Here is a 26,284-nt window from a genome sequence, read left to right as displayed (position 1 = left end):
CACTTACATGCCAAATGGCATCCAGATGGTAACAATATACTGTAACGTCACCACCAAGTTAATGTTTTAAAAAGGGAAAAGCACAATGAGACCACAGTAGAATATATGGCTTTAAAGCGCTTTGTTTTTCCTCTTTCCTCTCGTGTTTAAATAAATTCGAATTTATGCTTTAATTCCTATGAAAAACATTTACCAATTTCATAAATTGTTAATTACCTTTTTCTCAGTGATGTCAGTTTTGCTCAGCACCTCCGTACACGGAGGTTTAAGGCCGTCAGGACATGGTTGAATCCCTTCGACTGCTTCAGTACTAGAAAAAGACAATGAAGCATTTAGGCAACGGTTTCTGCTTGTAGTTAATTCTCATCACATCTGTGCCACATACAGGCTACTGTGTTCCGTGCATCCTCAGCAAGGCACAGAGTTTCACAGAGAAGCGTTAATCTGGGAAGTTGAATTCATTTGGTCTTATCTGCACCAACACCACGTCATATTTTAAAAGGCGTCAGTGGGATGGATTACTCTCTCCACATACACAGCTGGGTGAATGCAAGTTTATGTAGTCACCTGACAGAATGGAAAATCCAAGATTTGGGAAATTCCTTAAATTTCTATGGCAAATTAGTTTACACCTATTTTCTGTGCTGCATTTATCATTTTACAATAATTTGTTTGTCTCTATCAGAGGCAGTAACATGCTATCAAGAGGCCACTAGATTTGCATTCTTAGGTTTGGTGGAGTTAATTAATAACACAACTGCGGTTATAATCCATGGCATTAACATTCACCTTTCCGCAGCATCTCTCTGCTCCTGTTTCTTCTTGTAGTGCTCCTCCATCAGCAGCGTGTCCTCGGACAGCAGCTGCTCCATCAGCATTAGCGCCGTCTTACGATTTGCCAGCGGACAAAGCACTCTGGCCAGTGACTGGTCGGCTTTGACCACTTCCTCTACAAGTTCTTCCCACTGAGGACTGTCAGCAGGCCTCTCCAGATTCTCCGTCTCTCCCTCTGGTGCCCCCCTCCTCTTCACCTCCTGGGTGTCTCCCAACTTCTCATCTTCTATTTCTGGACTCTTCTCCTCTTCCACCTGCTGATTGACAACTGCGTCGGAGACGGAGATGCAAGGAGACACAGAGGTTTCACTTGTCTGTGTTTCTGGAGCTGAGCTGTAGGAATTTTCATCGGTCTGTGGGGCAGTATGGACGTCCTTTTTGATCTCTTCTTCGGGAGGGAGTATCCACAGCGATGGATCTGTGGTAACACCACAGCTCAGAGATACCTCATGTGGTAGGGCGTCGTCAATGGGTTCATCCACTGACTGCTCTCGCTCTGAGCCACTCACAGAAGGAGACGTTCTGGTTTTACTGTAAGTTTAACAAATTGTGATTAAGACCTGCCCATAATTATATTTGCAGAATCACAAGCACCTGCTAAGCGTTTGCTTTAGTGTGGCGTAGTGAGGTGGTCTACAGGTGATACATACAGATAGAGTACAACAATTGCCAGTCTGTTGTGGTAGGGGCCATTAATCAAATTGTTTCATGCAGGAAACAAATATCAACTTACCTGAAGCAGGGCCTGTTGTCAAAAGGAAGCTTTGTCCGAGTGGGGGTGGAGGATGTGGATTTGATCTCCCTTTCGCTGGTCTCCAGAGCTCTGGGAGACGGTGGATTAGATGAGGTGTCACTGGACCTGAACTCATCTGTGACAGGGCCCTGAGATCCAGGAGATCCGGAGTGAACTCTGCCCCGCAAAGAGGAGCAGGGGGCTGGGGATGTGGGTCTACTCGAACTCCTTGTTCCTGCTGTTGCAATCTCCTGGGGTTCTGAGTTCTGCTTGAACAAGGGCTTATTCTGGGTTTGGTTCTGTCCCTGAGTGTTCTTATGAATAACCATCTCCATTTCTTTTCCCACCTCCACTAGAGGTTGTTTCTTTCTTCCTCTCTCTTGCCCCTTGGTTCCTCTGGCTTCAACAATGAATGGTACATCTCTGTCTGGTCCTGCCTGTCTAGTCGACCTGCTCCAAAGTTGATCCAGCTGTTCAGAACTTTTACTCAGACCAGAAGTTTTGTTTATTTTTGAAGCCCCAAGTTCTTCCATGGACTTCCCCCGCTGTGCAACCACACGGACAAGCTGCCAGCCCTCAGGTTCTGGCTTTACCAAGTGATCCTCAGTGGCATTTTTCTGGGGACTGAAGTTGACATTCAGTGTTAAATGTATTCCATAATCCATGCATACCATATAAACATTTATTATTTTAGAAGTCTTTGCCTTTTAAATGAAAACAAAAACGTTTGGTATGTACATGTTCTGAGGGTGAAAACAAATGCATCATAGAAATGTAATTTGACATTCCAAAACATCACAGCATAGTTATGAGAAGTCGGGCAACTCCTTGAAAATGGTTTTATTTTGCAGTCTATGCATAAGTCTTTTGAAAGGAATGCTGGTTTGCAGGAGCAGGCGGGTGTTGACTTTCCAGAACCACAAGGAAATCAAGTTGAGATTTGTAGTCGCACACGTTACTAACCCAATACTCTCGTGACCTAAAACCAACAAAAATGCCCCAGTCTGTCTGCAGTGCTGGTACATACCTCCTGGTTTTCGTAGCATTAACTGGCAGTGGATCCCCCTCACAGTCATCATTCTGCAGACCCAGAAAAGACAACAATTATAAGTGTGAAATTAGTCCCACACAGCAAAAGCTACACATGACTTAAAAAACAAACAAACATTCGACTGGACAATTAGATATAGACTAGATGCTTTCTGGTAAAATAAACAGTCGACTGTGGCCTTTAGAATAAGTGAAAATGTAAAGTTAAGGTGTTATACCTATTTATAGAGGATATCTCAATTAAGAAAGACTTACCTGAAATGCATGTGGCGTGGATGTAGATCTGTTCCTCAAGAAACTAAGTGGTTCTGGCTGGTCCAAGAGACTCTCCACTGAGGCAGACTTCACCTGAGATGGACCCTGGCTCTCCCTCCATCTGGGCTGATTTGACTGGCCAGCATACTGGCCTGAACAAGACTGTGCTGAGAAGAACTGTGCATACCTGTTTGGTGAAAATGAAACACTTTGAATGCTTGATGAAAAATGCATCAAACTGTTTTTCCTGCTCTCTGTGTGTCCGTCTCATACCTGATGGAGCTGGTGGAGGAATCAAGGATACGCCCTGCAGAGTGGGGTCTGTTCACTTTCTTTGCATTTTTGCCTTCATGATTTCCTGATAGAGGCCTGGAACCCCAGTCAAATGGTTTTTCCCCAAGAGAGTGCCTCTGTCTGGCTGGAGGTAGAAGCTGGGATGCTGGTTGCTGCGGCTCTGCCAATTTCTGTCCAGTCTTTCGCTCCATGTACTCAACGAGGGCCTTGTGTTGCAGATTTTTCAGGTTAGTCTTTGAGGCACTTGAGGCTGAAAGGGCTCGACCTCTAGTCTCAAACATCTTCCTACGTGCTGCAACCAGCCCCTGTTCTCTGTGCTGCTCACGCTCCTCTCCTTGACATTCAGCTGCAAACATGTTGTCGCTTTCATTGCCAAAGGAGCGGCAAGCAGAGTGGCTGGGGGTGCTTCCAAGCTGGTTGAGTTTCTCTGGCTCAGAGTAACACATCTTCTTTTGCTCTGGAGTCAGTCTCTTCCTACCTCCAACGCGTGCCACTTGGGGCTGGGCTACATTTGCTGGCCTCCCGTTTTCCTTTTCAGTGTCTTTCTCCATTTTCTTCTGATTCTCCATTGCCTCTTCCTTGATGCTTCCCTTCTCCGTCTCCTCAGAAGTGACAGAAGGAGTTAGTGTGTCTGTGGAAGTTTCAGAGTCCTGTGATGAGGAGAAAGAATGAATCACTGTAGGCCTCAGCTCAAGTTTTGGCCTGATACAGTGCGGCCACGACAGCTGCAGGTCTCTCCTTTTAAATGATGTCTCCCTCAGGACTTTAGACTGGGCATCTTTCAGCTTCTCTTTGTAGTACTTTTTATAGGAGTCGTCCAAAGTGTTACAGGCAACAGATTCAACATTGCCTCCATCATTGCTGCTTGTGTCACCTTGTAAAGATCTCTCATTATCGTCTATTGCCACATCTCTCTGTCTTGTCTTGTTAAGGACTGGTTCCATGCTTTTTTGACTGAAATCAGGATCCTTTTTAAGTTGTAACGCTGCCCTGTTGGCCCCAGTTAGGTGGTATAGGAGTGGTGTGGTTTCTTTGTTTATCCTTTCACTTGCCACATCACCCAAAGGCTGCCGTTTCCCTCTCTTTGCTTGCTCCTCTCTGTTGTGCTGATTTGGTTGTCCGTTGCTTATCGATTTAGTCAGTTCGTTTGTTTGCACAATTGCATGCGGGGGGCTGTTTCTGTCAGGCCCACAGTAGAATATAGGGTTAGTGGCAGTGTGACGGCTGATGTCTCGACTCTCCATCATGTCCACATCTTCTAATGAGTCAAGGCTTCCAGAGGACTGTGTCGAGATGAGTGATGGTCTATGATTCTCCTGATTCTGACTCCAGGAGGACAGGTTCTTCTCCTGGGGCGCAGACATGAAAGTCTCTCTCTCATCTGGAATCGTACAACTGGAAGTCCGAGAGCTCCCTTGGAAAGGTCTAAACAAATTATCCATTGTGCTGTGGCTTCTTTGCTTTTCTTTGAGTTGGTACTTTTCCAACACCTCGGAGCTGTCACTCGCAGCTTCGGACCCACACAAAGATGCAGAGTGTGTCCTTATACCAGAATCAGACAGCTTAAACATTCCTGTAACATAGTAGAACTGACCCTTATGCTGTATGCTGCTGTTGATAAAATCAGCATTCCAGGGGCTGCTTTGCATTTGCTCTGACCCAAGCCCATCGTGAGCCGAGTGTGCTCTTTTTCGCCGACTCTCAAAATGGCTACCGCAAGGCTTGTTGTGATGGTCTCCATTACTGGTTAAGCGCTGTCTGGGTTTCAAGTGCTCGGGCTGGCTTGTGCTTCGGGGAGGTGATCGACTTAAGATGCTTGTTGACTTCTGCTGCTCAGGCGCAGCTTTGCTATCCGAGAAAAGGCATTCTTGGGTCAACGGCACTCTAGTCTGATCATGATGCTGGAGGTGGGGGTGGTAGCTTGGTGGTTGCTGTTGTTGGGAGTCCCTCCAAACTGAGCACACCGGGTCAGAATTTAAGCTAGAGTCCCCTATATGTGGGTTTGGTGTTTCAGTTCTCGTAAGGTTCATACCATGGGGCGGTGCGTAGAGTCGACCATAGGGTCTAGGCGGTAGCTGAGTCTGTGGCTGTTGGTGGTGCACGTTGCTGTTCTCCAGGTTTTTTGTGGCCGTGAAACTATCCAGGCGTGCTGGGACTGGAGGGGGATGGACACGAGCATAAGCATTTTGGGATGAATTTCCCAAAGGCACCTCTTCTTTAGATAGCATTTTGTTATTTGTGTGTAAGCTGGCATTGGCATTGTGGTGGTTTACGTTAGTGCTGGTGCAATATTGCTGAGAAATAGCTTCTACAGAGCGATAGAGCTGGTCCATGGTCTTTGAATCAGAGTGCAGTACCTGGGATGGATGATAAATGGACTTAACATACTTCAGATCAGCATAGTGGCTGAAGGAGCTGGACTGTAGGTCATCTGTGAGAAAGGGAGAAGGGAAGTCTGGGGCAGTGGAACCACCAGAAAAGGAGCTGTAGGCAGAGTCTCCTTTACCGTGCTGATGGTGGGCAAGTTGGTCAACAATGCTGCTGTTGGACTTGGCAGGGGAGAGCCGGCTGATCGGCACGCTCAGAGGATGCAGATCCACGTTGCTCATTCTCTCAAATTGGAAGCTGTAAGAATCCATGGAGGGCCACGGTGGACGGCAGGAAGGGAAGGGCAGGCTTTGTTAATGTGTCGTACGCGTATGTTCTCTGATGCATTCGTCTGCCTCGTGGGTGAAACTGGGGAAATTACCACCAACACATTTGCACCAGGTTGTTTGCTTCACTCCTGGCTAATTAGGCCATTTTCCTGCCTCCTTTCTGTTTATTAAAAGCCTCTCCAAAGCTGTTTCAGTAGCTCCTGAGGGAGGAAACACAAACACAGCACAGACTGGTTATCAGCCGGCAATCTTAACTCAGGACACAGGCTGCAGTTATTCATCTGAGGCAAATGACTGCTCATGAGTGAAATTGTTTGGCAAAATAGGTTTTAAAAACGCAATTGAAAAGCTCAGTGAATGACAGATAATCAGTATATCACAAGGCTTTGTGTAGTCACAAGAACCCTGCTGCCAGTGTGTTTTAGCATGTCCACTAGATTACTGACACACGTGGCTGAATGAGAACACTGAAGAAAAGTGTATTCGTACGTTGCACTTTTCATGAAAGTGCTTTCTGCTTAAGGAAGCCGTGAGTGACACGTTTTACATTTTCTCAAGTGAGAAATTTCACTCCATCTCTTATATGTTATGCTTATCGTTCACTTACACGACATGGCAATTAAAAATATCAGAGTAGGTTAAGAACTTTTACATATATTAACTAATAATTGCCTGGTTTAAGTTTATCCACGTCCACTTGCACTATATTCAACACTACTAACAGTATGTGAAGCTAACAATTTATGTGATTTTCATTTCACAGCTCACACAGTTTCCTGTTGCTTGTTTTTTGTTTAGTAAGTCAGTAACGTTGAGGCTGGCAGAGCACACGGCAGCGTGCATGAAAAAAATGTCAGGAATTTCATATGGAGCAGTAGAAATATGGGAAGATTAGGTCACAAGACAGATGTATGACTCCTTGTCCTGGTCCATCTTATACTTCACATATCACTTTATAATATATAGGGCATCGTAGTGTAGCGTTATACATTTATGTCAAATGAATCCCTATAATGTAACACTTTAAAACTCTGCCGCAGCACTCATTTATTAAGATTTGGATACATTTATGGACTGCTTAATACTGATGTACGTCTATTCTAATTTCAGTTTGTGTTGAATACATTATCTTAAAAGGGATTTCTTCACTGTAGTTCCTCTATTTACTGTCAGAATGCAGAGAATACAATAATTTGCAGATATAAAATTCCTGTAATTCTTTACCACATGGAAGCCTGTTACAGTTAACAGTGGTTTCCACAGTGTTGGTGTTACAACTGATGATGCATAAAAGTTTGCACATTTAGAATAAACCAATTAAATTATTTACACTCTTTTCTTTTTAGATTTGCCCATGAAAGAAATCCCAACCAACAAAAAATGACAGCAGACAACTGTAAACCCCTTTATATTGTAATTAATTCCAATTATTAAAATGTTCTTAGTATTGGCAAGTTTGTTGGCTTAGCTAAAAAACCTGAGTGAAAGATGATCCTAGGTGGTCGCTTTGCATACACACAAAACCCAGCTCCCACGAGCCTTTGAAACTACAGTATTAAAAGGGGATTCCATGTGTTTATGAAGGGCCTTCCGATCTGTGGCGTGTCTGTGTGTGTGGTTTGCAGCCCTCTTCCCCCTGCGAACAGTGAGAGGCTCCCAAACAGGGGAGCGCTCAAGTGGAAGTGATGGAGGGGACAGGCAGTGACAAAATGTACAGAGAGGAGAGAGCGAGGGAGGGAGGCTGAGGCAGGGGGTGACCGGCCCAGACAAATACCCTCACACGCAAACTACAACAACAGGAGACAAGAGAACTGAACAATGACAGCAGGAAAGTTGAACTCAAGTTGTAACTTGATCAACAGCGAAAACAGCGAGGCAGGCTAGGAACAACTCAGAGATCAAACTCCTGCAGACTGGTTTGAATGAACGGTTATAAAGTTTAGAGAGCACCCCTAGCAAGAAACAAATAGAAAAAACTAAACAAACAAACAAAAACAAAAAAACTCACCCAAACTTAAAGTCACTGACTTTACTGGTGTCCATCCTAGAAAGAAATAAGTTCCTAAGTTTCAACCTGAATAAGGATTAGTCCATCCTTGTTTCTCTATGGGAACATCTTTCTACCTCTAAAGAGGGACTAGACCAAGTAACCAGGAGAGCCAGATATTAGAGGGAAGACTTCTAGCGGTATATTCTCCCCCCACCGAGACCCAAGGCTGCCTGGTGGGAGCCACTGATTGGACAGCCGATGACGTCCGGTTCTTCGATGCACAATGAGCACAGCGGAGGGAATATTTCACTGCTGCAGATAGCTGCTAATGCTGCCGGCCGCCTCAACAACAGACAGAGAGGGGGAAAAAAAAAAAAAAAAAAAAAAAAAAAAAAGAGGCCTCGCATTCCTGGCTGGCTTCAAAGACGGAGCAGAGCCCGGGCGCCATTCATTCCCAAGGCCCTGAGCCCGGCACATGGAGAATAGCCAAGGCAGGAGGGGAGGACAGAGCAGAGGAGGGGGCAGTGGTGGTGGGACTGGTGGGTGGATGGGTGACCTCCCAGCCTCCACCCAAGTAAAAACAACTGTCACAAAGACTAACTATCCCCTACCATCACCCTCCTCCCCCCCTTTTACATCTACCACTCTCCGCTTTGTACTTTAAACACATGAATTGTGTTTCAAAGACCTAATAGTTATAAAAATGTTGCACAGGTATTCATTATCCAGCCGCAGAAAGGGTGAAGGCCACCATCCTCATCAACATCTCTTCCCAGGTAAACAACAGAAATCCTGTTCCATTTAAAACGTGGAATTAAATGAATGAACTGCTATATTTAATAAAGGAATTCAGGCTGCAAAGAGGTGACTGGGGGTGGATGGCAGGCATACAAGGAGCAGGACTGTCATGCCTGGATATTTGACTGCTCAGCGTAGCCATGCTGGCCCCTATCCTCCATGATAATATTAAGACCATCAGTATCAATGTTGTGGCTTTTATTTTTTATATATATATTTATATATATATATATATATATATATATATATATATATATATATATATATATATATATATATATATATATATATATATATATATATATATATATATATATATATATATATATATATATATATATATATTTATATAAATATATATATATATATAATTTCTTTTTAGATGTTTTTTTTGGATCACACTTCATTCGACAAATTCAATAGAGTTAATTAAAGTTGCCATACACGGACCTGTTTTTAATTAGATGAAGTTTACAGTATGTTTGGTGTACAAGGAACAAACCAACTTAGAAATAATTAGAATGGAATGGGCATGCAGGGCTCATTATTCAAGGCCATTTTAGGGACCACTAACCTATCAGCACTTGCTATCAAATTAAAATCAGAGGAAATCATTATGAGAGCTTTAAATGCACTGTTGCACCACACAAACTTGCTTGTAACACCGTCAGATTCCAAAACCTTAATGTTTTTTATTATTTATTATTTTTATTAATTAGGATGTAGCGTTGAAATCGATTAAATGCATGATTACAAAATAACTCAACAACCGGGGTCAGGATTGAATAAAGGGTTAAAAACAAGGATAAGCTCATGACCACTTTCTGCCCGGCAACTGAGCACAGCTATGTCATGGTGGACACAGAGAAAAGACTAAGCTTTGACAATTAGAAGTCAGTATGTTTAAAAGTAACCTCACATGGTGAGGAACATTTGAAAGCCAAAGACATAAAGATGTATAAAACAAATGAATGGGAGAGTGAACACTGAATGGAGAGGTTGGGGAGAGGCAGGGGGGCATTTAAAAAATAAATAAATAAATAAATAAAAAAATCAATTATGTGTTCCAGCATGACCTTCAACATGGAGCCACAAGACTGGACCACAATGCGTCTGAGAAAATGCACACAAAGATGTAAGACAGAACCTTGGGAGGATAAGATGCAAGTACTGTACAAAACAAGATGTAAACTAAAAACAGGGAGGACAAAGGTGAGACAGAGACAACAAGATAAAATGAAACATAAGTGGTTGATTCCATCATAACCAGCCAACTAGCAGGTAAAAACCAATGATTTTGCTTCGGACAGCTGACTGAGGAGGTAAATGGATTGGTTTTGATCCCAGTAAAGGTTTCACTGGTCAAAACCCATGGGCATGTAATTACCACTGGTTTAATTACAATGTAACTACACCCTCAATTTCAAAAAGGAGCCTCTCATCCAGCATAATACAACAGTCGAGAGGGAGGAGGGCGACTGCGAGACTGAGGGTGACATAATGGGAAAGACATGATGCCGACTGACTGAGCACCACCCTTTGTAGCTGCTACAGATGGTAGTCAGCTGAGCAGCCATGAACAGTTGTTGTTGTCTTAGCTGGTGCAGCTTAAAGTCACTAGAGGAACATTTAAGGCCGTTTGGGACTCACTGACTGTTCTAGCTGAGCTAGCAGTGTCAGTGTCAGTACGCACCTTGCCAGCCTAGAACATGGGATCTGTTCTGTTGAGCTGTGAACACAGCAGGTGCAGGCAGGTCAGTTTAAAGCCACTCCAACATCAGCATTGCTTCAGCTCTAGCAGAATCTTTTACCATGTGTAAATTTTACATAAACATCATATGAAGCTTTTCAATTATGATTATTTGAATAAATGATATTTTAGGGTACTCACTCCTTTAATATGACTTAAAATGGCCACATATTAACTTTAACTTGGGCGCCCGTTCAGAAAAATCAATTAGACTAGTCCATAGTCTGTTTTTTACTCCCTGTTGTTCAATGCAAGCAAGACTGTTTTATTTGGATCTTGACAGCTTTGTGTAGCAGCTAACTTTTTCCTGCAGTCTGATAATTATTTGTCACTTGGCTTTAACAAATCAAGTCTATATTGGTAGGACCAGCTCTTAGGCCATGTTATCTAGCTCGGCCTACTGAGGAACTTTACATGGTGATCGGTGGATTTGTGAACACCAGACGTAATCAGTCTTTGGATAGAGTCCGGGAAGATGGAGGGCTGAGCTGAATCCAAATGGGAAACAGGTTAGGTTTCTCCCTACAACTACGGGGGAAAACCCGTGACTTATAACATGGTAACAGAGTTGGAAGTAAGCCACTTGGTAACAAATAGCTTCATAGAGTTAAATGAGGTTTTTTCAGTAAGCCTGCTTCTACAGTTTCATTAACTTTAATAATAATAATACCTGTTAATGAATCCATGTTCCTCAGTAGGACGAGCCAAATAACAAGCATTCAGGCCTAGGAGATGGTTTTTCCAAGGTGGATTTTATTTGTCCCAGCCAAGTGACCAATAAAATACTAAATACAAATAATACTGCAGAGAGATTTATTAACTTTAATAATTAGACATGTAGGGGGGGCCTGGAGGATCAGTGGTAGAGCATTGGGTTGGGATGCAGAGAGTCACGGGTTTGAATCCCACCCCACCAGGCGTGGCTCCGCCCAGCCACCAAGAGTGACTTTGGTGCCGCTCTGATAAAAATAGGAGGGTTGCGGCAGGAAGGGCATCCGGCATAAAAAAACGTATGCCAAATCAACGTGCGGAACACGTTCCACCGTGGCCACGACCCCTGAACGGACAAGCTGAAAACCATTGATCTTTTGAAGTTTAATAATTATACATGTGAGGTAAAAAATGCCTGTGGTAGACATAGTCTACTTTTCAGCTACTTCCAAAATCTCTTTCAAATCTACCTATAATATTACAGAATATCACTTTAGGTTTTACAGTATTGATTAGAGTTACTGAGACAACACTAACTGGGCAAATCGCATACCCTTTGGATGGCAATTCCCTAAATGGTCATTTTAATAAAAATGTTTTCGTAGGGTAGCTCTGTCTTTGCAAGCACGATGCACCATGGAGTCAAAATGATGTTTCCTGCATTGTTTTGGCTCCATGGTCCATGGAACAAGAGGAGGACGTGTTCTTTGGTTGTACAGTATGCAGACACAGACATTTGAACACATCTCCTGCTAGGAAAGGAAATGTTTGAACTTTAGTTGTCCTGATAAAGATTATACTGACAGACCAGAATACCAAACAACTGCATCAGATACCTCTGACCCCAAAGTGGAACAAAGCTACAGAAGTAGGATATTATACACTAACCTCAACCTACAGAAACCACTCACACTTGCACACTATTATTAATTATTAATTCCATTGGATTAGGCCTTCATTGGAACATGAGTTATTATATCCTTTACCAACTCAAAATGTGATCCTCCATTATCAACCACTGATTTGCTTCCTAAGCTAAAACTATAATTCTGCATCTTGACTTGCTATTTTCATTTTCAAACCAGAAATCCTTTCTAATGTGAGGATAAAATGGGCAAAGGAGGAATCACAAATGCACAAATGCCCGGGTATGACTTCACTTCTGGATCAAGTCTCCCACAGGACCTGAAAGACATGACTCCCATTGTCTTCGATCAAACAGAAACAGAGAGGAAGCTGTTTTTGAAAAGGTGGAAATGGCCGGGTGTTGAGCATCTAGTAGAGGGAAAGGGAAGGTCGTGTTGCCATGCAGAATTATCACCAATGGCTGCAGTGCAATTTCTGCTGTGTGTGTGTCTGTGTTAAGCACAGAAAAAGACAGAGCTATAACTGTGTCCATGTGTGCAGGAGAAGGAAACTGTGACTGCATGTTGCTGGGCAGTGCTCACAACTGCGTCTAAAGCCTTTAGCTGACCAAGACAAGCTGTCACACTCTAATAAGCTCTACATTCCTCTAATAATCTTTCCCAAATACTTAATTTAACAATATTAATATTCAGTCTACTTCATTTAATAGTGAATGTGAACACACCTAACTGTTCACACAAATGCATGTTGTGTGCAAATGTAACACACACTTTTATTTGCAGCCCTGCTATCTGTACAGCATGTAGGTTTCAGTTAAGCAATTAATAGTTACATAATGACACACACACACACTCACACAATGCAACAAGGTCAATAACAGTATAAAATAACACACTCTTTAATTAAAAAAAAAGAAAAAAAAATTGTATCCTCCTGGGTCAACCATTAACCAGGAACTGCATCATGCCTGCCAGCATTAGACAAAAAAATGAACACAGGCTTCTGTGAATGATAAACTTCTTAGTACTTTCAAGTGGCTTCTGAGAAGACAATTACTTTTGTATTAAGGAACCCCCCAGAGGGCTGCAATATGATCTAGTCACTGTGAGGACAACTGGATACTGTAGGAATTCCTTTGCATTCAAACAGTGCAAAACTGAAGGCGGGTTTCACTGTGTGCATGTATGTGTGCATGTTCATCCTTGCAGCACAGATTTTTCTAAGAATTACCTTAATAAACTGGGTCAAAGTCAAAGGTAAAATGATTATAAATGGGCAATTATGGCAGCAATTGGATAACCACGAACCAGGATGGCACTATATAAAAAAACTAGATGCTGTTAACGTGCCACCTTGTACCCTGTTTTATAGATGAACAAAATTATGCAGCATCATAACAACATCAGCAAATTTGTCTTGCACTTTGTGCAGAAGCAAAACCAAGCTTTTCTTGATGAAAGATGGTAACTACTAGTGTCATGCCCAAGATACAGCATCTCACTGGATCTCTACAAACCAGGACATTAAGAATTAAGAGAGAAAATTCCAAAATCAAGGGAGCAGGCGGGTCAAGGAAAAGGAATGTATGAAAAGAAAAAAAGAAAAGAAAAAACACAGAAAGTGAGGAAGAAGAGACCTGACCTGGCAGGAAACTGTTAACAAACACCGCAGAATAAACCAACGAAAAAAATAAACACACACACAACAAATGGCCTACGTCCTTTTCTGAAGGGGAAAGGGTCTCATTGACGCAATCATAACAGAAGAATGTTGTCCTTGAAGAGAAAAAATGCAGGACACATAATGTTGAGCCCAGTATGGTGTTCACCTGGATATCATCCCATTGTTTTGCATCTTGCAATATCTGTGATCCCTGAAAAAAAAAAAAAAAAAAAGAGACCATCACTGTTTCCCAGAACACACCATGGCTCCTTTATAGTGCTCGTTTTATCCAAACAATATTACAAATCCTCTAGTATTTTAGTTTTGAGGGATGAAGCACTAACGCTCAGTCTTCTCTACCCTGCAGGGCTGCAGAAATGATCTCTAGCCTGTTATACAATGGGTTATGGTCGGGCACCGCTGATACACAACAAATGCAGGATTTCACCCATGGCGACCCCTGAACGGGAACAATATATTGTTATATTATGAGAAAAACACAATCATCGCTACAACAATTTAAAGGTTGTGTTGGCTGTGAAACTAATGACCTTTACCATGTTATGGCTTCTATGCAAACAGTGTTACGTAGTTATTGGAAATCTCATGCACACAGTCTGAAATTATACTGTAGGACCATGAACAAGGAAATATCTGATTTTTGCCTTAGTATATACTCCTTAATTTCCTCGAGGGCTTCTATACTGACACTGAGGTAGAGCAGATGATGAATCATCCCCAGATGATGCATTCAAAAGAGTATGGTGATGCCTTCCAAGTTAGGACACTTGTATTAGTTAAATGGAGTAATTAGAGTGAAATATGTTCCGAAATACTAAAGCAATTTTATTTAATTTAAAAAAAACTTGCTAAAAGGCTAATCTAAGAGCTAAGATTGCAAGGGCCAAAGTTTAATGCAATAACCATCATCAGCATCATCGCCCTCACTAGCCTCAGAGAACAGTTCATTGTGTAAGTGTGACTGTCGTGTTACACAGAACAGGAACAGAACATGTGAGTATTTTGACAATGATTAATCCGTCTATACCGAGTGCGCATGGTGACCATCAGCGTGGCACTCTGGACCCTCTGTGTCTTATTACTGGTTGGTTGGTTTGGGTGCTTGGCACATGGAAAGGAATGCGCTTGATAAGCATCTACCGCAGCTACAGCAGGTAAAGCCCTCATGCTAGATTTTGTACACAGCGCACCTTAAAACTAAACATGCAAATTGAATTCAAATAATCAGCAACTTACTGTATGAGATTCAGTTGGGTAAGCAGTTATAACACAATGGCATCGTTAGTGCTCATGTCGACATGTTTGAGCAAACAGCAAAGACGCTGTCTGCTCCCAAATCCAACGCCATAATTCAAAACACTGAAATCTGTGCTCAAAACAGCATCAGGTAACCTGCTCTATTCAAGTATCTCTTATATAACTGACATTCATCTGTGCAATGATCTCACCCGGCATCTATTGCCCTGTGGAGGCAGCAGGTGAACATACCTGATAAGAGGACAGTCTGCAGGACACTTCCTGGTAGAACAAACAACTGTGCATACAGAAGGATCACAGGAACATAAACCTGTGGGGTGGAATCGATAAAGCAACGTGGGGACTTAAGAGTTTCAAAGAAAATAAATGCAAATACCCATTTTTCCATTATTAAAAATCTCTAAATGATGATTTTCATTAAATGTTATTTGTTTATCCACAAATTAAAACAAAATCCATCCAACCATCTGTGCAATAGACTCCAAGGTGATGTCTGCAAATGTCTCGTTTTGTATGAAGTTATTCAGCTCATTATTACCTGCAGTACCATGGAATCCCTTCATTTTAGCCATGTGTATTTGAAAACAACCATAATTGTGATTGGTAATTACAATTGTCAAAGATAAACTCTCTGATGACTAATCAGTGTAGCTCTATCTACAGGGTAACAGAGTAACTACGGAGTAATTGACCTTTTAACCATCCAAATACCACTCAAATTTGTTTAGCTTTTTTTAATGTCACGTATGCAATGAACGGAAAAACAGGCAGGCTATTCATATTTAGTAAGACAACTTGATTATTTCATATCATGAGGCTTTGTTATATCATAAGGACAAAGTTTTAGTACCAATACCCATTACATAATGACTTAATTAGATATTTAATCCTTAAGTGAGGGGAATATGCAAGGGAAGAAGTGCCAGGTTAATAACGCACCATGGGTAAGTTTTAAGCGCCTACGCACCAATCGTTAACGCATGAGTTGAAAATAAATGTTTAGCAAGAACAATGAATGACATAGAGCAAGCTGGATTTAGTTGCATGATAATCTGATTTAAGCAGGGCTTCTTCAAACAGTCATTTCATCAGCTGAAAGCACTGTGGCCATGGCCCTGGTTTCTTTATTTCACACCGTGTTTCACTAAAAACATTCCCTCCTGCAGTCACAGAAGGCCACACTACCCTATTCACCTTGAGACACAGACTACATAATTAGAACTGGGTGTTTTCCCGTCCTGTAATCGTTCGACCTCCTGGAGTGGCTAAAGTCAGGTTACAGTACTAAATGACCGGCTGGGCTCCAAGACAACAGCATTCCTCGTCTGGCCTTACTGCTCCCTTGGCCCATCTAATACCAGGCAATTACAGTGAATGAATGGACACTTGTAGGCCATGGATAGTAATACAGTAGAAGCTATACACGGACCAGTTCTAAAGGGAAACACCTTCCCAGTGAACTCCCTTTGAAACTGGGTCCACTACAGGATAATGAAAGTGAGCAGGTGTGTTTTTAAACTCTCCTTTTATACTTAGCAGACTCCTTTAAGAGACGCATGAAAAGCACAGAAGAGATACACAACATGCTGCTGTGCAGAGCAGCACCAGCAGCAGACGAACAACAACGAAACATTTGCTTGTGTTGCACCAGAGATTTGAATTGCAAACTAACCTGCCAGACGGACAGAGACACACTGTGTTAGGACAAGTGGTTAATATTCACCTCCTGCACTTCCCCCAACATGTCTGCCACTGCTGTCAAGAACAGATCTGAGACAAGACATATTTTTTACAATTCAGATTCTTACAATCTACTTGTGGCCACGGACGAGCAACATCAGATTAACACACTCCAAACATCAGGTAAAATTAACCAAACTCAAGTGACCAACATTTTTCACTTTTAAATTTTTTGCAAAATTACCTTTGGCAGATCTGGACTAGAATAATCCAAGTGGAAGTGATGATCCATAATTAAGCAGATGAAGTCAAGGGTTTCTTGTGGGTAAAAGGGATCCTACATGTTTCTTTCTCATTTAACTATTGCTGAGTTTTACTATTTAAGACTAGAGTGGATGTTTCATCTGACAGATAAATCTTTACTTTGCTTTTTTTATTCACCTGGTTAAGAAAGAAAATAACTAGGCAAATCAATTCACACTATCACAGTTAGTGGACAGACACTATTTTTGAGACTTTAAAAATTAAGGCGGAGGCTGCTGATGAGCTTTTAAACTCAATCCGTTTTTGCTAAATCTTCCATTTTGATGGCAAAAACATTTTGCAATTGTGGTGAAATATACAGTGAATCTTGCTGGGTTATTTATTGCTTGAATTCGATTAGGAAAAAAAAGCTAATATCATTTGATGATCGGAGCTATGACACTCACTGACATAATGCATTCCCTAACTCCCAGTAAGTTAATTTAGATAAAAAATCCTGCTGAACAACATATTCATCCACAGTAAGAGGCGACCGCTGCATAAATCAGTTCCTCTGGGATTCAACCAACCTTTTTTTCCTGATTTTGTGACAGATGTTTTTAATGATGATTTTTTAAACTGCAAGGTTAACACAGAATTCACAGGGGAACTAGTTGAATTAATTGTTGCAATCACGTCATCGCAGGAAGGGAACTCGTAAAAGTACGGTGTGTGTTTTTGAGCTTGTTCACAATGATTCACTAAAATTACTTCAACAAGCCCAGCATTACTGTGTAGCCCCTCATTTAGGTGCATGGGGTGAAAAAGGCGGCATCAGTGATTTGACCGTGGGCGAAGCAGCAAAGACATTACATTTCTGTTTAGCGGTTGTCTAATAAATTACTGGTGAATTTTGTTGCACATACGGTTAATGAGCATTGTGATCATATCAGGTAAATACAGCAGAAGCTCTTTTCTGTACTGCTCCACTCTGTGTACCTCCCCGACCGCCTTCTACTTCTTAACCCAACGGTCTCCAACTTCAGGTTAAAAACTGCTGCAGCAGGGTAAAAGTAAAGACGGATCTGCATTTGATCGGCTTTACTTTAGTTAACACCAATCCTTTAAAATATGCCCGGATCTGACCCAGTAGCGATCAGCTAGGGACACCTCTACAAAACAAAGCCAACGACAGATCAATTAGAAAAAGAAACCTAACCGTATATCATTAATTAAATTAACATGTTGTGCAACAAAGCCTGTGTAACGCCCATCATATCTATGAAGCCAAATGCAGCCAATCACTTTCTCGCTCAGTCTTCACATCAGCTCTAAAGGGGAAGAATTCTGTAAAATACATGCAGAATAAAATAGACTAAGTGGAAATTTTGAAAAAACTATACTGCACAAAAAAGCAGCACTTTCTGAAATTTAAGCAGCTCTTGGAATCGCATAAATGGAAGTCCAGGTGAACCCTGACTTAGCATTTAGCTGCTTTTGTCATTCTTCACGCCATTAAGAAGCAGATGATCAATGTAGCACGGCCAACATTTTTCCCCCTGATAATTCTCTCAAACTAGTAATCCCGGATAAGCGCTTTGCCCCTGAGAAGTTTGCTTTATGCAGCAGAAAGCTATACAATGAAAATGATCTAACAATGAAAAAGAAAATTATTATTTTATCCGATATACTCTACAGTAGTTCTTTGCTACGCTGCACTGTAATAATAAAATGCATTTTTTGCATTCACCCCACCTCCACCTAGGTATTATCAATTGGTAGGGCACATGTTGGAGCTCCACTGATATAACAAAATGTATAATGTGCTAATAATTACGGAAACCCACCTACACATCAGGCTATAAACGGCAGGCTGGAGATGATCTCTCATTGTATCAACACTTCTGGTGAGATTAAACTTTTTAACTGTCCAGCTTTTGAAACTTATACGGAAACTTAATAGTACTGATCATCACACTCAGGAGTCAAATGAGTTTTAACATCCATTGTGTCTTTCTCCGTGGGTAATTTTGGGGAGCTGATCACAAGGGGCTCATTTTACTACAGACAGCAGAGGTTTCCGACCTCCGGGGGGGGGTCGAAGGAGGAGGAGGGGCGGGAGGAGGAGGGGCGGTGGAGTTAAGGGGAGATTTAAGGCTGTAAAACAAATCACACAGAGATTAAAATTCACCAGTAAACTGTGCAACACACTGTGGACTTTGAAACCCGGGAGAGAAAAATGAAGTGTGGTAGTCAAAACGTTAGAAATACTGTATACAGACTCCTGTATTGTCAGGCCATTTAAAATGGGAAAATGTTTGTTTCCACTATTTCTATTATTACTGCTAATAATATACAAAACAGTCTGAGCTGACTGCATGCTACATTTTTCTTGTATCTTTCTGCCTTGGTCTTGTCAGACTGTAGATACTTGATTTGGTACTTCAAATCTAAATTATTTCCACGATCAGTCTGCTGAATATCTGTTCAATTAATTATATCTATTACATGCGAAAATGTAATCGAAATAATGTCAAAATAATGCTCCAAAATTAATGAAACATTAGTCTTAAGTGGCATGAAACTAAATTCTCAAAGGTTCGAAGTATGTACTGAATGTACACTTAATGTAATGACCACTTGTCGGTCTATTTGGATAACTAAAGAGTAAGACCAATATTTTGACCCTACTTTAAATTAATCCAAGTTATGGATTATTTTTAATAACCAATTAATAGTCCAAATAAAAAACAGACACAACCCAGGTGTCAAAACCATTCCATTTTCCAATGGACACACACACATACACAAACAAACACACACACACACACACACACACCTCTACTTCCAGTCATGTCAGACAACTGTAAATGCCTCTTTTATTAGTCAATATTACAGCATCCATGGTCGGTTCAAGTCTCAGTGACAACCCCTCACTCGCACCTTTTCATCAGTGGCTATGAAACGGGGCCCTTCAGCAGACCTGCTGGCACTTTTTATTGTGAAGGTACAGTACACAAACCCTATAGTTGGACTTTCAAACCCAGGCAAAAGATATTCTCTCTCATTGCCACCTCTCCCTCCCTGTGACTTATCGGAAGGCCTTGATTTTTTCAAGGCACTGCCACTCAGTCAAGTCATTTTTTGCCAGCAGCCACTTGTCATAGCTTTGATTGCCAAGTTTAAATGCACTCAACATGTTTCTAAACCAGGAAAATGTAACATTTTTGTTTATTAGAAAGCTCCAGAGGGCAGGCGTAGTTCCTTCTTATTGTAACTGCGACACTGCTGCAGTTTTTTTTTGTCTGCTGCGACAGATATTCTTTTAAAAAAAATTAAATAAATAATAAATTGGTTAACTATTTATTTAAGCTGCCTATCTAAATTTGATTCGCACACCCTGACACATTAATGACATATCACACTGCCTACAATCCTACAATAGTGTAGGTGTAGTCATGTCAGATAACCAGAATAGGCAGACATACACACATAACCATACACGCTTGCCAGGCTGCCCTCAGGGAGTCACGTATGAGCCCGAGATAACCTCTGGCATTCATTTGTCTCCTTCACATCTATCTGAAGAGGCCTTTCTGTTCCCCTGACAAAAGATTGGCTGCAGGCAACTGACTGGTCAAACCCAGGTAAAAAGAAAAAAGACCCCTGCCTGCAGGGAAGAGCTCGGACATAACTGAGGAGATGAAACAAAAGGTCAGGAAATTGGCCGGCAAAGGCTGCGAGTGTGTGACAATGAATCAATCAGTCATGCAAAAGGGTGTGACAGCGAACAGGAAAAAACTAAACCAATACTTGACTCTGTAACAAGACTGACTTACTGACTCTTTAGCGATGAAATGTAATGCCACTGAATTGAAATTAAATAGATATCAAAGTATCACATCACAACTATTTTAGTAAGTAAGTCCAGCAGACACAAGCATTTACATAGAGATGTGCTTTTGGCCATTGGAGAAAAAGGTTCATATTCTTTTAGCTACAAACTTTAGCTTCTTAGCTGTGCAATGCTCCACTTATGTTTCATCAGCTGACTGGGCCTATCTGCTGTTTTGTGCTAAGCAGGTCCAGTTGGGTTGAAGAGCTTTGTAAAACAGGAACTGATGAGGGCAGCGAAACTGAATAAAAACCGTGAATAAGTATATTCCTTTTGCATCTCTGCCTCATACTGAGCCACATTACATTCACTTCAATGCAGCACACTGTTCCCTGTTTTCTTCTGTGAAACTGAAAAGAAAAATCAACATAAATATAAAGTGATAATTAGTAACTGGAGCTTTTGCCTCAATTATCAATCCCTCTTTTTAACATGTTGTTATTTACTGTTCATATTTCGATCGTTGTATGACCAACTTTGAACAGTTTCATCAAAAACGTTTCCCAAAGTATGGCTAAACCCACAGAACTCGGTTAGAAACGGTTCGCCTCCACAGCTTCACACTGAACCTTTCGCTTCCACCTTGTAGTCAGTTCCTTTGCTCCAGTTCCCGTCTCTCTTGTGGTCCACGTCTGTTCCTTTCAGTAGCTGAGCGGAACTGAACTCTCTTGCAACAAAATCATTGGTATACATCGTTTCCTTCCACAACAACAAACTTATAAAAGGTAACTTACAAGGGCAAACTATAAACGGCAAACATCAAAGCCATATGATGTCATTAATGACATCATCAGAATGTTTATACATGTACTTCATCAAATTAGCCTTACAATACACAACATAAACAAAAAATAGAGGAAACCCTGGTTGGCTCATACGTACTTAAGAAAAGCTTTGGGGAATTTTCAACATGAACATTGCATCTCAAGCATGCTGTTTTCTTTCTCCTCTAAGCCCTTGTTACTGTTTAAAGTGACCTTCCCGTTGGTTACTGCAAATGAGCTATGTAGCTACGTACCTGCATGGAATTATGAGAAAATGTGTCAACCAGCCAGGCAGGGAAGTCTTTCTGATTGTAGGGAGGCTTTTTGTAGTAATTTTACATTTTCTTGGGAAGTTTTACCTCTATTTTTTTTTTGATGATTTGTGTCTGTTTTTGATAACTTTAAGCCTTTTTCATCAGTTTTGAGTCTTTTTACCTCGGTTTCTGCATCTCTTGAACAGAATTCTTTAAAACAACATGTGAACACCAACTTGACCCCTGTGGCCTGGCCTGTGCCCTCTTCGGTAGTGCATTCACACTTACCTGATTTACCTGTGCATTAATCCCCCTAAACACATGCAGCCATCATTTTATCGTGTTTTCCACCAGCATTACTTTCAGAAATAAAGTGACGTCACGGTGACTTTCACATAGCAGAACAGCATGCCTTATGCTAACTCGTCACCACGTTATCACCAGTTTAAATATTATCTTATAACATGATGTAATCCAAAATATACAGTTACTTCAGCAAGACATAATGTCCCAGTCTTATCTCCAGTATCGACAATATGTCGTCCTAAATAGATGTCGTCCTTGTCTGAGTCTGATGGACTTTGGTCAACAAGGCAATTTTTAGTCAGCTGCAGTCTTACAAGCACATTCTTTTTATATTAAAAGGTCTCTTTGTGACCACTATAATTATTCCTGTTAAGTTAATTCCTCTCACATTCTTGTGAAGACACTACATCTGCTGGTTTTTACAGTCACACGCTAGTAGTTGACACATGATACAGTTACCAGTACCTTCTTTCATCTGATTACACCCAGGTCGGGTCAATTATTTCACTGTGAAAACGCCACTGAATTCCAAGTCCTTACTGTAATGAGTAATCAGATGCATGCAAATAAATGCAAGATGCATTTATTTTCAAAAAAAGCAAATGCACCAATGAAAGCCTCACGTCATGTGGGGTAACAAAGGAAGAGGTAGGATTACAGCAAGATTATCATTCCATTACAGGAAAACGAACAATACAGGTAGGACTAAAAAGAAACCAACAAGCTGGTAACGTCTAGTACTCTCACATCTTCAACAGAGCTCAAAGCGAAACAATAGGAAGTGATTTAATTAGAGCAGATTAAGTCATTCAGCAAAGTTCTGTCTTCATTTTAGCTGCTTTATCTCTGGGATTAATTTAGATTAATTTTTTTTCCCCCGTCTAAAATTTATTTCACAGCAAATCCACCGTTTCACCTGGATGTCATTCTTCACGTTTTCAAATGTCATGTAACCATTGCTATAGCGCCTCCAGCGTATTCAGAAATGAACACGACGTATCACAACCTGATTTAACCTTACCAATGTCAGGTGAAACCTGTTAGTTCATCCTTGCAGAGATGGGCTGTGTGAAAGGTCACTGAAAGGATGTAAACATACTTTGTATTGTAAGCACACAATCACATGTCGTACAAGTACGTTTCCGCGCTTTAGAAAAACGACCAGCCCCATCAAGTCAAACAACACCTCACTTAATTTAGTCCCAAAACAGGAACAGCCTTTTTCACAGTAAACCATACTATGCAGACATTTAGGAGCAGAAGAAAGACAGAGACTGAAAGATATGATACAACACCCAGGGTAAGTTTACATGTATGGCCCACAGGCTTTGTGCCCCACTATCTTAAAGCCTTGTCCTTTTATTTGCCTCCATCATTTGTTTTGGCTTCCTACCTTATTTACTCTCTGCCTCCATCTTTATATGCTACAATTACCAAATGTGCAGTCAGCACGTTTTAACTTTGAGTCAAATTATCATGCAGCGCGTCTGTGACTCAGTACTTCATCCAAACTAAAAAGTGCAACATAAGATGCGTTTCAGATCTCCCGCTGTTTATGAGGGTACCTGCATGTCGAAGGTGGAGGCCTGCTTTTTGTGTGTATGCGTTTCTGCCTCCCTCGATTCACATGTCTTGTCACCGTCTGTGTAAATATCCATGTCTTCCAACCACATGCTCATCTCCTCTGCATTAACATCTGTGGGATAAAAAGGGTCTCTTTGCAGCCTGCAGGTCTTGCCTCTGTGGGTGCAGCGGTGGTCGAGCAGGGTCAGCGGCCAGGGGCACAGAGAGGCCAGTGTGCGCCTGCAGCTCCCACCATCGGACCAACGCACCGCACGAGTGCTTAAGTTTCAGCCCCAGCACAAAACACCAGTATCTGGTGTATCTGGCCTTTTGTTCCCACTTTAAATAAAACATAGCCCAGTCATTAGCTAGAAAGGCCCTCATGTGCATAATTCAGGGACGGGTATAAAGTGGATGGACATAGTTTAGGGATTGTTCTTACAGCACTAACACTCAACGGATGCCACATAAGGAATGTACAACACGCACAAAAAAATGCCAATGCCAATGGCAACCAAATGCTGCAATAACAGTAGTTCGGTTTGTTTGTCTCCCTCCTGTCCCCACTAGCCATTAGAGGGATGCAACAAACTATCATTTTCATTTATCTGGATTGTTTTAAAGCATACTTTGTCCCACCAAGAGTGCAAAATATTTAGGCTTTAGGCTATAAACAGAGCAGTTTGCTTTTATGACACAATTATCCAAATTGTTATTTGTCATGTCTGTGACTGTGGAATTGAGCGACTTGGACAAAACGTCACAAATAGGCTAAAAAAAAAGAAAAAAAAAAGGCCCAACAGATGATAAAGGCAAACAGCACCACTGAAAGACTTATTTACACGACCTGCATACACCTTTATTTCATTATTTATTTCATTAATTTTTCTTCACTAGTCTATTAGTTGTTCGCTCAGACAAGGACAAATAAGAGAATAAAGAAAAAGTCACGTGTCTTTAGGTGTCTTTTTTATCCAATCACCCCCCCCACAAAAAAGACAGTTTGTCATTTTAACTTTATGACTATTATATATAATTTTAAAAGCTTACTGTAACGTATAAGCACTATATTCACCAGAGGGACATTTTAGGACGCTAGGAAATACCTGAAAATGGACAGTATGTCTCCAAAGTAATCAGTACTAGATTCTAGAGACACGGATTATGTGATATTCTGTCACAAAGAGCAACAACAACTGTTTGTTCTCTGGCATTAGCTCGAAACAGACTTGAACTGCAGCTTTGTCACCGTCAGCAGGGACAACTTTTCCAAACTTAAAGAGAGAAGCTAATTCAGTTGGACAAAGCTGCGTCCCTCCGCGTTGAACAGCGAGCAACATGTTGACAGTTGACAGCCCGAAACTGAGCCATCGCACCTGCTGCCTAGCGAAGTCGCCTTCACGTACCTGCCGTTGCCTTGGGTTCAACTTGTCGTCCTCTCGGGTTACTCTTCTCCCCGTCTGAGCAGCAGTGAAATACACTCATAAACTGGCGACCTGAGTTTACTTTTAGCCACCCGCCTGCCTTGTCGCGCACCCCCGCTGGTAATGAGATTTCCTTTTTTCCCCCGGCGCAGTTAGCTTACCTTTACTCCCCGGAGAGAGAGAGAGAGAGAGAGAGAGAGACAAGTGGATGAAAGGTAATGGGAAACACGTCGACCAATCAGATGCGGCGGGAGGCGGGCACCTTGGGCAAAACACGACATCCCATTGGTGGGTCAGTGTTAATGGCGGAGCAGCGAAACCTGGAACGTCGCTGTGTTGTTTTGATGTGCTTGACTAAAAAGAGGCTGTAGCTGAAACCGAAGGGACAGGATTTTAATCAGTGATGGAGGAAGTAATTCTTTCTGACCTGAACCATCACCGGTTTCAAGTAGATTACATTGACGGAAAATCTAAAACTGCAAAACATTAGGCCCTTAAAGTATTAAATGCTGTGGTATAAAGTAACTATGTACATGTACATTTACATAATTTAAGCATTTCCATCTTTTGCAGTGTCTTACTATATTACATTTGAAAGAACAAGTATATTGCAACATTAAAGTGACACTAAAATATTATCATATAGCCTAATAATTAGGAGCCATTCTGCCCAACCAATACTTTTACGTTTAAAAGGCTGCTTTACGTACATTTTGTTGCTAAGACTTCTTTTCTTTCCCTTTAACAAAATTATTAAACTGGCCTTGTTGTTAACCTCTGCTTATTCTTTTCATAAAGTTTTACCTTTACTTTTGTAAAGCTAAAAAATGTGGGCCACTATTTTGTTACATGGATATGACTAAAGAAATGTATTATTGGTACATTAATGTTTTAATGTTTTGCTTCAAAATGTAATGAGGTAGGAGTAAAAAACAAATCAAAAGATGGAAAAATTCTTTAGAAATTAGCTTTTTGCTTTTTACAGGCTCATCAGTGAGAATGCTCACCTTTTAAATACAACTGTGAGTAAAAACTAACAAAACTACAAAAACTAAAAGCAAAGCAAACATACAAAGTGTAAAAGAAAAATAACAAAACCTGTCAGATTCTACATGAGAGTTAATGTTCTCAGGGCTGCACAGTTTTGGATTGGAAGCAGCTAATCATTTGTAAGAGGCTCTGCAATGCAAAGCTACGTAAACTAGTTGGAATACCTTTGTTTAATTGTTGTAATTCGTTATACAATCTCAGATCTCAGAAGGTGTTTTTACACATA

General features: G+C 41.2%; 1 protein-coding gene across 3 annotated transcripts in view; it reads right to left on the bottom strand.

Moving 5' to 3' along the window:
* The window catches only part of shroom1 (shroom family member 1), a 30,391-nt gene extending 5,198 nt beyond the window's left edge, over positions 1–25,193 (bottom strand). Inside the window, exons 1-8 of one of the 3 annotated variants that reach the window (XM_067492172.1) lie at positions 24,991–25,193; positions 13,768–13,812; positions 3,146–6,023; positions 2,873–3,059; positions 2,595–2,647; positions 1,568–2,191; positions 790–1,365; positions 217–310 (exon numbers count right to left, since the gene is read on the bottom strand). In XM_067492172.1, coding sequence (XP_067348273.1) covers positions 217–310; positions 790–1,365; positions 1,568–2,191; positions 2,595–2,647; positions 2,873–3,059; positions 3,146–5,805 — 4,194 coding nt within the window. In that variant the 5' untranslated portion in view covers positions 5,806–6,023; positions 13,768–13,812; positions 24,991–25,193. Of the gene's footprint in view, positions 1–216; positions 311–789; positions 1,366–1,567; positions 2,192–2,594; positions 2,648–2,872; positions 3,060–3,145; positions 6,024–7,831; positions 8,031–13,767; positions 13,813–24,990 lie in introns of those variants that run through there. The other 2 variants (XM_067492170.1, XM_067492171.1) reach the window with 2 other exon arrangements.
* Between the last annotated feature and the right edge of the window lie 1,091 nt (positions 25,194–26,284).

The sequence above is a fragment of the Channa argus genome, chromosome 22, assembly GCF_033026475.1.
Source record: "Channa argus isolate prfri chromosome 22, Channa argus male v1.0, whole genome shotgun sequence".
NCBI lineage: Eukaryota > Metazoa > Chordata > Actinopteri > Anabantiformes > Channidae > Channa > Channa argus.
Note: the sequence above shows the minus strand (reverse complement) of the source record. Positions and strands in the feature narration are given on the sequence as shown.